The 12,093-nt window shown below is 44.9% G+C and overlaps 1 protein-coding gene across 4 annotated transcripts in view; it reads right to left on the bottom strand.

The window, feature by feature from the left end:
- GRK5 (G protein-coupled receptor kinase 5) overlaps positions 1-12,093 on the bottom strand; it is a 149,708-nt gene that overhangs the window by 47,463 nt on the left and 90,152 nt on the right. Inside the window, exon 3 of one of the 4 annotated variants that reach the window (XM_058841951.1) lies at positions 6,553-6,665. The exons of 1 other annotated variant lie outside the window; for it this stretch is intronic. In XM_058841951.1, coding sequence (XP_058697934.1) covers positions 6,553-6,665 — 113 coding nt within the window. Of the gene's footprint in view, positions 1-6,552; positions 6,666-12,093 lie in introns of those variants that run through there. 2 more of the 4 variants (XM_058841953.1, XM_058841954.1) reach the window with 2 other exon arrangements.

Genomic DNA, 12,093 nt, shown 5'->3' with positions numbered 1-12,093 from the left:
CAGCTAAGCAAACCTAGGAATGACATGGAAACCACAATGTAGTAATAATGCTATTCCCCTTCTATCTGGCCAGTGCTCATTTAGCTATTGCAGCTCAAGTCTGGAGCTGAATATTTACACACAGGCATAGCAGGTTGATTGAACAATCTGGAATTATGATCTGATTTGGTCTGGGAAATGATTATGGCCACAAATAAAAATGATGAAAAAACAACCAAAAACTAAAATCAGCCAGTACAGTACTTCTTTTTGAGTGACAATTTTGGGGATTAAACTGATTATGTTCTCATAAAACTTAATACAATGGTTTAAAAAAATCTTTTATCTAATTTTCTATGCTTTTAGATGGTATCTGAGTACGGATCATTTCAGCTCTTAAAGTACAGAACTCTGAAATGCTTAGAGCATCTTAGCAACATTTTTCTCCATGATTTCTCTCTCCTTCACTTGCTTTCCAACTCTGATAGTATATTGTCTCCCTAGCAAATAAAACCTGATTATAAGTCATAATCTCTCATTTGAAGTTTACCAGGGAGCTGTCGAAAAATTTGATGTCCTTTTGGCCACATATAAGCTGTAACAATTACATCCCATCTGAACTGTACAACAGGAAACAAATCAGGAAAGACCAGAAGACAGAAACTCAGCAAGAACTGGATGTCTTGAAATGTGATTCCTGATGGGATCCAACGTCTGCAGAGCTAAATGCACACCTCTACATACACAGAGTATCTCGTTCTGCCTCAAGATAGATAGCAAAGAATAAAAGGAAAGTTCAATTATACTTGCATTTGACATTCCCAGGAAATGTGACATGGTGGTGGCAAAGGTGGGAAGTGACAGACAAGTGAGGATGTGAGAAGGAACCATAAGCTCCAACTGTGCACAGAGTTAATTTCACTGTAGGTCTGCACTAGAAGCCTGTCCCATTTTGTTCCTAAGTTCATTATTATTTCTCCCTTCAGTGCCGTTTCTGAGCTATTCAGCAACAGACCCTGGTACATTTTCAGCCATGACCTGTTACTACAGGGATGTCCCCATGTTCTCTCTGCCACCTGCCTGGGAAGCCACCAAGGTCCTCAATCCTGGTCTTGTGCTTGAATCACAAGATACCTCCCCTTCTTTCCCAATACTTAAAAGCATGGCTACACTTTGCAAATCCCTGATTGCTAGAAATTACATCATTACTTAAAATCCGTGTGGAAAAGAATATTTTCCATTATTCCTTTGATGAATCCAGGCATGTGTTTCAAGGCTCCTGCTCTGAAGTCTAATAGCTTCTCCATGCCCTAGTTAGGTCAGACAGGGCCCTATTCACAGCCCATAAATGAGGGGAGGATTTATGATTGCCTTGATTCCGTGGGACAAGCTGCAGGGAAGGCTCTTTCTGTGGGCAGGCACAGATCCTTCAGCCCAAATGGCGAGAGGATGTGGGCTGGCCACTGTCTGCTGCTAACTTTTCTTCTGGCTGCTGATTTGGAGCTAGTAATTACACTGGTGGCTCCTTCTTCCATAGAAGCAGCCCTGGCTGGATGGAGGAATGGGAGTGCAAAGTGCCTTCCCTTTGGAGCAGCTGCCCTCAGGATGGGCTGAGAGAGATCAGATGGAAAAATGCTCTTCAGCTGGAAAAGGGAGCAACATCTAGCCTGTGACTGGCTGTGGGATGGGGCCAGGGGCTCAAGAACAGCTCAGGTTTCAGGGCTGGAAGCTGCCTGTGATGGATGGAGAGCTACCAGGGCAATGACACAGGGACCCCACAGGGGCTCACACTGATTCTGACACATCAATTTATGTAGTAATTGATTTTCACCTTAATATTATTTGAGCTCCTGAAACTGCATGGCTACAAATATGTGAAAATGGAAAAACATATCCCAAGAGATCTCTCTGCAGGTCTGGGAGACTGTTCTCCCACAGCAGGGCCTGTGGCAGCAAGGCATGGCCCAGGGAATCATCACCCCTTGTACCCACCAAGAGATGGAAATGGGAACAGACACTCCCACCAGAGTAGTTTTGGCTTCTTGGTGAAAATCAGGAATAGTGGAATCACCTTTTGAGCTTCTTCCAGAGATTACTGGCATTTCACTAACAATTTTTCACCTCTGCTTTCTCAGGTCCCTCCTCTGTTAGCTGAGAATATCTCCCTGCTCAGTCCTTTTCTCAGACTCCAGGCTCTGCCCTGTCATTGCTCTGTCCTCATTGCCTGTCCTAGCTCTTGCCTCCACTGGAGATTTAAAATCTGTGACTGAAAATTGGAAGGCAAACCCCAAACAGCTGGGATTTATAATAACTCACATTTTTAAATGAAAAGTGAACTTGAAACCATATTTTTCATATTTAAAGGCAGGGCAAAAAGAGCCCTTTCAACTGTTTGAAAACACAGTTTTGAGTTAATGAGTTTGTTGATACCAACAAACTGGCATTTCTGATGGGAAAAGCCTTGAACAGCTTTAAGACACACATACACAGATGGTTTATATACCACAAAAGGGACTTAACCAAACGAAATCTCCCTAACAGCAAGACAGGGTTTTTACAAATGGCATTAAATGGATGCTCACTCATCCTTTCACCCCAGATAAGTGCAATGTCTAGTGAAGCATTCAGCTGAAAAGTCCACCTGAGGAGGTTGTGCCTCTCACCCTGCTCCTTGAGCCCAGATATCACAAGCAGAAACAACCTGGAGAGGCAGCAGGGCTATTTTCCTCCAGAGGATGTATTTTTGTGTGGCTTCAGTGCAAAAAAAGTAACCTTGTTCAGATTAGAGAAAAAAAAATGACCAAAATTGTCCCCATTCTCTTCCAGTCAACCTAAATCTACATTAAATTGTTAAAAGCCCTCTCTTGGAAAAAAATCATTATGAATGTGAGTAGATGAAGCAGGAAAGGGAGTCCGGAAGTTAAAGCCTTCATTTTAGTGACACATAAAAATCCTAAGAGAGGAGAAGGAAATGTCAGGAGCTGGCAGCCTGGGAATGTGCTGATGAGGAGGGGACAGGAGCAAGAGGTCCCTGCTGAACTGAACTGCCACCTTCTTGTGCTGGAGGCACTGGCTGTGGAGAAGGAAACACGTCTTGCTAGCGCCTTGCCTGCTCACTGATCTGCCTTTTAGCACAGGAAATATTTCCCCCCACACTTTATTTTAACGGCTCTCTTTCAACAGCTCCAAAGTTGAACCACGTTGCTAAAATATTTGTAAGCAGAGCAAAGCGTGCTTCGGGGCTGTGCGTGATTCCTTGGGCAAGGGCTTCTAGAGGGGCCAATTTAATCATCAACCATCTCCATCTAATGCTAATAGTTTATGTTCACATAGTTGTAGCTCTGAATGGCTAGCTCAGGGTTTGGGGAGCCATTCAGGGCAGGTCTCTGTGGTTCCATGCACCCAGATAAGCACGCGATGCCTTCAGAGCCACGTGGGCTCGCGGTGGATGTTTTATCTCAGCAATCAGGCCCTCTGCCATGGGTTTGTTTGCACAATATCTGCAATAAGAGATGGCTGTCTGTCCTTGCAGCCCTTCGTGCCAGCTGGGAGAAGGGGCTGCTGTTGCTCCATTTCCCAGACAGACAGACAGACAGACAGACAGACACTGACAGGCACTCACTGTTCCCACAGCAGCAGTGGGAACCAAACACCCACAGCTCCACCAGGGCTGTGCTGCAGAGCTCTGCATCTCTTTGTTCTTCTCACTGTTATCACCTAATGCTGGGGCTACTGCTCACAAACCACATCTCCTCTTAGTCTGGGCTACAACCCACTGTGACTAATTACCCAAACGCTGCTCTCAGAAAACATGTAGAGACTTTATGCCTCTGAGCACTTTCATCTCAATTACTGGTTGAAATTGGCCAAGGTATTCAGAGGTTTCAGAGGGAACTGACAGCTACACACCTACATGCATGCAGAATTTTGTGATACAAATCCTTTTCCTTCAGAAAGCAGCTTAACAACTGTTTAACAGACAAAAATCCCCAAATGCTGCCATAATTACATTTGCAGGAGACTACATCAGACCAGGTTAGTTATTTCACATAACAGCTGACACAAATGTCCAGTCAAGAGAGGATTTTTTTTTGTGTCTTTACATATTCTGGTCTGCAAGGTCTGGATGATTCTACCAGCCTTTGGAAGCAAAGGTGTGAGAGAGCTTAGTCTCTCATAAGGATGTTGGTGGGTTGTTGAACGTCTGACTCAGCTTCTGGTTTCTCCCAGAAGCCCCAGACACTTCTCTCCTTGCAGACAGTTGAGTGCATGAATTGAAAAACTATAAAATATTGGGAGGCATCAAGTACTGGCTTCTGCCAGGGACTTACTGTGTCACCAGGTAAAGTCACTTAGATGGGCTCTGAAAAAGAGAGGTGGTCCTCCCTTTCAATGTGCAAAAAGCTCAGTGAGCCCCTCATGAACAGTTAAGTACTATCCCCTTTTATCTTTTCCCTTTATTTAACATTACACAAAAGCTAATTTTTGTATTTAGTGTTAGAAAAATATCCAAGACAAAAGAAAATGAAAACTCCTGGCTTTTCCTGCTTCTTACAGCAGGTGGTCTTGAAAAGGTTTCACATTCTTGGTGGTCTAAGATTAGGGCTGTAAAGTCAGACTCCTGGTTGCATTATAGGGCTTTTTTTTAGCCTAACATAGGGCTTGGCTTGAATCCCACTACTCACTGAACACAGTGTGACCCCGCTGGGCAAATTTCAGTAGCAATCATCCAATTTAATGGCAAAGGACTGTGTTGCTTGACCTTAATATTGCCTAATACAGGGATTTTCATGGGCTGGGAGCAAGCTTACACAGAATTTGAAATCAATAAACAAAGGAGACTGCTAGTTAGTGTTAAAAAGGAGAAAAATAAGGATTCAGACCTCCACCCAGACAGGCATTTTGCTATCAAATCCTCATAGTGCCAGTCTGAGCCTAACTGGGAACAGACCACTGGCCCAGTCAAGGTCCACAGGGCAGCTCTGCAAAAGCAGCTTGGGGTGGGTGCAAAGCACACCTTTGCAAAAGGATTTGGGAACAGCAATCCTTTGGGATTGCTCAGAGACAGACCTTTAAAACAAAGCCAGTGCCACCACGAGCTTTTGCAGGAGCAGCGTGGTGTGTGCTGCAGGGCTGAGGGAGGACACGGAGCCTCAGTGCCTGTCACGGCTGCACAGGGCTTGGGAGGATGAGATGACACAGTGCCCTCAATTCCCAGAGCCGGGGGCAGGCTGGGCAGCGCTGCAGCAGGGCTGTCACACGGTGCCCTGCGGGGGACAGATGTTTCCCCGTGCCCAGAGGTTGTTCCTGCTGTCAGTGCCATGCCCTGAGTGCATGCAGGGCTTTCATGATGTGACATTTCTGCGCGGGTGCCTCCCTCCCAGGTGGGTGTGTGGGGTTTCATCGGGGCAGACACCTCACTGGACAATGCTGGTTCAGCGCAGGACAAACACATCCAGGGTACCCAAATGTCCTGCTGCCTGCTGGCCTCGAGCACAGCTGCACAGAGTGCTTGTCAGATGTCCCATGTACCATGATGGCTACACCTTTCACCACAGAAAATCCCAAGCAGTGCTAGGAATAACACGTGGAAGTCATGACCAGCTAAAAACGGATACAGATACGCCTTTATCCAACACTTTTTGTGATGCTGTAGATTTGCTGTTACTGCAACCTTAAGATACATGTCCTCTCCAGACTGTTACTTTCACAGCTTCAGTGCAATCCTCACATTTCCCTATACTTTAGAGTAGCCTCACCATGGTGCAAACAAAACAATTTTATTCCTGTTGGTATGAATTGTTTTGCTTCTGGCTGCCAGTGTTAGCCAGGGAGCGAGACCTTGTGGGCACTCACAACTGACAAGTTCATCTTTCTCTTTGGTACCATTTCACCTTTTGGCCAATCAACACCCTCCCTTTTCACAAGTTCCCAGCAAAAGAAGTCACTGAGAGACTTTTTCACTGTGAGCAGCTGGCAGGACACATGGCCAAGTGATGCCAGACTGGGAAAGAGTGTCAGGTCCCCCAGGGCTTGGGGGGATGCTCAGTGGCTGGGTTAACTGATGGCTCACTGGGGTGGAAAATGGAGCAGATTTGTGTCTCAGTGACCTCAATCATGTTATTCCTGTACCCTGTTCTCCTATTTGAAAAAACAGGCTGATTATCAGGATGTCCTTTGTAAATCACCCTGAGCTCTATGGATGAAAAGGCTTGGTAAGAGATATTAGGATTATTAGACTGCCCATCCTCTCTTGTCAGTCCATTCTCAACTTCCCTTTCCTCCCAGTGCTTCCCAGCACTGCAGGCTTCACCCCCATCAGCAGACATTACCCAGAGCACCCCATCTGCTCGGGTGTTGACATGAAGGGAGCACACAGCAGTGCTCTGGGGGTGACTGTCCTTACCCTCCTCTGGTGGCTCATGTCCCCCAAGGCTGGCACCAGCCCCTGTCCACTTCAGACACACTTCAGACACAAAATCCCACAAAACAGCAATTTCATGGGGTCACAGGAGTCTCCTCTGTCAGGGAAACATTGCAAAGCACCCCAAAATACCACAAGAATTGACTTACCACCGAGTCAAGGAACCTAATGCAGCACTCGAGCTCAGGCTGAGTTTCACAGAACTGCCGAAAGAGAAGCCTTCCAATGGGCTGCTTTTCACATATGCTGCAGTAATCTCTCTCTAGAGGCAATAAAGAGAAGAACAGAAGCATGAAAATGAGAAGAGCTCTGCCTTTCAGGTTGCTCATGAGTTAAAGCATCGCAAGTGAGTGCAGAACTACAACCCCAAACCTAAACAACCTCCTTCTCCCTGCCACCACGTTTCAGGTATACAAATATAATTAATGGCTTTAAGACTCAATTAAGAGAGGCTGGATTCTATAGGGTTGATGTTGGTAAAGGTCAAGCATAAGCCATTCACCTATTATGAAAAATAATTTCATATTTTTCTCTGCTGGAAATGTATGCAAAGCTCAGACTGGTGGTATTGGTGGGAATGTGGGGAGCAAATTACAAGTCTTTGAAATATGAGTCATACATTAAAGGGTAGAAAAAAGCTGGAATTTGTGGAGTCCTTCTTGGATGCTTCCTAGATATGCACTAAAGTGCCCCATATCTCTGGAAATGCTTAGCCTACCTTCTATTAAACAATTATAGTAAATGATGCATTTTTCAGAGGTTTCAAAAATTCTGCTATTTAATTGCTGAGCATTAAGGAATGGATAGAGCATATGGCATCTGGCTCATTTCAGTTTCACACAGCACTCCTTACAAAACTGTATTTCCCCTTAAAAGCCATGTTTAAATGCCATTTCCCTGTGCTGGTGCATCCACAACCATCACTCACAGTGAAGCAAAAGGTCCTTTGCCCATCACAAGGACTATCAGCAGGAGAATACGGATGAAGGGCAGGCATCATTAACTGGCATGGCACCAGCACAAATGCCAAGGGCTTTGGATATTTTTCTGGTGAGAGCAGCAAATCCCTCAGCCTGCTTGGAGCAGCAATACTTGCTTGAGACACGTTATTCCTCTACAAGTACACACATGTCAAACAACATACTGTGTTTCCTTAGGCATTCTTCTCACCACCCTCCTCGCTGCCATATGGCACTTGCTGTTATTATGGAAACAACCAGCTTCTAAACACATAACACAGCACTGCAAACAGACATACGAAACCCACACAAGTTGTCAGTGCCTCGGTTATTTCTCTCTTGGGCCTGCAGTTACTCCTGCAATGTCTTTGATTCCCCCTCTGCTTTGTCCCCCCACGTCCTGCAGCTCCTCCCACTCCATGGATGCAGGCACGTCTGTGATGGAGATCCCCTTTGCCACTGAGGCACCCAGCTGAAGGCCCTGCTCATCTCAGCTTGTGTCCTGGGGACCATGTTCTGCAAAAACAGGGCTTCACAGAATCATCAGAGAATCATGGAATGGTTTGGGTTGGAAGGGATCCTAAGGATCACCTAATTACGTATCCCCTGCCATGGGCAGAGACACCTTCCACTATCCCAGGTTGCTCCAATCCTAATCCATCCTGCCTTGGAGGCATCCACAGCTTCTCTGGGCAACCCATTCCAGGGCCTCAGCACCCTCTGGGTACATTTGTTCTGAACAGAAAATGCTGTATGAGGTGTTGGACTACTGTCCTGTAGCTGGGTGACAGCAGGCAGGAACAGCCAAGGCTGCCTCTTGTAAGAGGAAAGAGGGACAGTGCCCAGTGCTGCACCTGGCTGTACTTCAGGAACTGATTCCTGAGGCACTTCCAGGGTGGTCACTGGAGGCATGGGCTGGGGATAGCTGAAATTTTATGCATTAAAATGCTTTTAATTCAGTGTGGTCCTGCCCTGGTCTGGTCTTCTGAAGCAGATGGGCTTTTTTTTGCTGGCACTGCCATTCCATTTTGGATCAGGATATCACTCAATCTATCGAGAAGACTGCAATGTTTTGATGCTCTCTTGCAAGTGAAATTGGATCAAAATTGCTGTGTAAATCCAAGCCTGACCTCCAGTCAATCTAATTATCAGCAGCCACCCCCTGGCACTGGTTTGTTTGCCTGAGCTGGAGCCTTCAGCATGGAACATCACGGCACTGTTATGAGTGGTGGGAAAACCAGCGGGATCTCTGGGACAGGAGCAGCCTTGGGGTGTCCTTGTGGGTGGTACCAGCTTGTGCTGCTTGACCAAGTGGTGTTTTTAGTGAGTAACTGCTGAAGGGATGTGCAGACATCTACAGCACTAAGGGAAGTGAAGGAGTCAGGAGAGAGGATCAAAACAGACACTCACAACATCCCAGAGGCCGGCACGAAGCCAGAGGCTCAGGTGAGCTCTCCTGGGAGGTGTGAAGGTTTAACTACATCTGCCTGACGCTGTTTTCTGCTACCTTGACTAACTGACTCTTGTGAGGATATGAATAAAACACACCCTGAATACCAGTAGCACACGGCCTGCCTGGTGGCAGGACTCAATCCTCCCAAAGCCCAGACCCACAGCAAATTTCCCCATGCCATTTCCAAGAATGAGACTGTCTGGATTCATAACAGAGTAAACCAGAAAGGAATAAACATAATAATCAGCTGGTTTGCCCCATATTTTCTCTTGTAGAACATCATTTGATGGACAGTAATAACGTTTGTTGTACAAAATGCAGTAAGTTTATCAAAGTTGTTATGACACGGTGACACCCAACGTAGCAGATACCAAAAGGACCAGTGAGACCAGCTAAATTTGTGTGCAAATTGCACATCCATAAGTGTAATTCATGGCACAGCAGGGAAAGAAAACACTCAGCTGAGCACTGTGACATAAACACAACATAAAGAAGACAGGAGTATGGACTTCCTCCTGCTCTACAGAACTTGGCCAGCACGTGAGAAGGGTGACCCACTCGTAACGAGGAAAAAGGAAATGCCAAAAATAATCTCTGAAAATGCAACACCCAGAGCAGTTCCCTGGAGCCATCCACTCCTCTGTCATGCTCATTTAACTGCTGGATATACCAACACAGACAATAAATACCCGATGAAAATGCTCTCATTCCTCGTAGGTGACACAAACTATTTTCTTAGGCCCTGATCTTGCTGTTGGCCTCACTAAGTCAGCTAAAGGAATCTGCACTCAACTAATTCTTGGGATGCATGGGCCCAGAGCAGACTTAAGAAAGAAAAACACGTCTCCCAGCTAAAGCTGAAAAAGGGGTGGATGGTTTTATTATGGCAAGAAGTGTTTTAAAAGCATGCTGCACCCCAGAGATGTGGCTGGAGCACCCCGAGCTGTGCTCAGGAGCTGCTGTGGGAGGGAAGGGATGGGGAGGCGGGTGGGCACCACAGCCAGGGGCTCTCCTGGGCTGGGGCTGAGCCTTGTGTCGCTCTCGCTCCGCCTGCCAGTAAAAATATCCATCCAGTTTCCAAAGTTTAAAAAATAGAAGGAATGATTTCCTGAGGAAATGGAAATGTTAAACACTTGGAAGTGAAACCATATGCTTATGATGATGAAGTGTAACTAAAACAGCTCTGAGAGTGATATCTTTGGTAGTCAGACCCTCCTGCCTCAGCGCCATCCTGTTTAACACCTGCAAAGTCACCCAAAACAGGGGTGAAAAGCTGGGTGGGTCAAAGTCTTGGGAAAGCAGACACTTCTCACTGACGCCAAACTCTGTATTTAGAAAATATCACTGGCAAACAACGCACACATGCAAGTGAATTCTTCATCTTCCTAACAGAGCAACAACACAGATTAATATAGAAAAGGTATTATATAAAATGCCGTAATTAACATTCATAAGATAAATAAAGATAAATGATGTTTATTCATAATTCTACTGACTCATTTCCCCCCCCTTACTTCATAGCTTATGTATTGAAATACTAATTTCAAGAGCACCCAGCACAAAGAACACACCAAAATAGTTGCACCTGCACACGTCACACTGTCACCATTCAAAGCTTATGTCCAAATTTGTTCCCAAACAGATATTCTGGTAAGATTCTGAAAAATATCTGAGCCCATGACTAAGAAAAATAGTCCTATTAACAAAATTTCATACTAGTCAAAACATACCACTGATGACGTGAAAAAACTCAAGGTAAAAGAGTTGGTGATGTCAAAATCCCCAACTTTCAATTAAAAGGGGGGAAAATCTAATATTTTAAATAGATAAAAACCTCCTTATGCATTGTGAAGATTTTTTGTCCGAATTTCTCATTTAAATACCTTTCATTTTTTTTTTGGCTGGCTCAAAATCACTGTTTGGAGAGAAACAGTGGTCTGCAAAGAGACCAGGTCCCCCTTTTCTTTTAACATTTGCAATATTCCTGTGGGTTTTGATGGATTAAAAAACTGTGAGATAACTCTTGGCTGAAAATCAGTCTTTTATGGTATTCAGTGTAAACTGCAGGTGTTTAAGTAAGACTGCTGTAAAAGTTGTACTTCTGCAACTTGTTCTGAAGAGCTGCAAATCCAACCCCCTGCAATCAGCTGGTGAGGGTTCCTCCTGTAGATGTCTGTGGGGAGGGATGAGCTCAGTTTAAACCTCACTTTTAAAGTCTACAAAAGCCAGGAATATCTTTTCAGCTTTTTAGTCATTTATTGGTGTGGCCAAGGATTGTGTTTATGTACTATCTATTAAGCAATATTTTATTTTCCAACAGACTGGAATCCCAAGAGCAGATTTTCCAAAGAAATGCATGGAGAATTGCCAAGAAGACATGCACCATGCTGCTGCATGGGAACATTTGGACTTGACCTCTGGATCCCTGCTATCCTTGGCATTAAATCAGATGAAAACTGAGTAAGATCCAAAAGGAAAATAATTATGTTGCCTAAAACAGCCCCCACAAAACAACAATAACAACAGAATCCCACAAACAAACAAACCAACAAACAAACACCTGGAATCCCCAAAAAGTATGTAGGAAGACTTAATGTTTATTTCCTGCTGTTTATTTCCTGTTTATTTCTCAGTGATCCAAGATGAGAATTCATCTTCCCTTCCTTTTTTTTTTTCTTCTTAAGGTGAACCAAAACCATTTAGATGTTGTTCCAAGTCTATTATTTGTCTGCTGCTCTCCCCTGCTGTGCTCCAGAACAAGAAAAAGCACCCCAAATTAATGGAAGAAAGCATTTAAATGCCTCAGTGGGCAATAGGAGCAGCATCGGAGCCCAAGGCAGTAGCAGTCAGCTCCTAAGACTGCTGGCACACCAGAAATAAAACTTCCTTCTTCCAAGGGGCTGGGGCCTGCCCAAGTGATCCCCAACATCCCAGAGAGGGATGGAAATTTCAGCTAAAGATGTCCCAAAATCGCACACCTCCCTCCTCAGTCAAACTCAGGGAGATGCTGCTAGAAGAGATCCTACCCTGCCCAGCCCAAATATAAAACCACTTCTGGGTTTTTTTTCTCCCATCTTTGCTTTCTTCATGTAAGTTTCCTTAGAGGGACACACAATGAAAAGGAGGACAAAGGCAGGAAGATTAAAGAATACGCAGCACAGCTGAACTAAACAGACTTTCACAGCCCATCATACACTGTGCACTTGTAGCAATTCCCTTCTTTTTGTCAAAAAAAAAAAAAAAAGGAAAAAAAAAAGACTAAATCCTTTAAGGTTCAC

This window comes from Poecile atricapillus, chromosome 6 (genome assembly GCF_030490865.1).
Source record: "Poecile atricapillus isolate bPoeAtr1 chromosome 6, bPoeAtr1.hap1, whole genome shotgun sequence".
In the NCBI taxonomy this organism is placed as follows: Eukaryota; Metazoa; Chordata; class Aves; order Passeriformes; family Paridae; genus Poecile; species Poecile atricapillus.
This window is presented reverse-complemented; position numbering and strand designations above follow the sequence as displayed.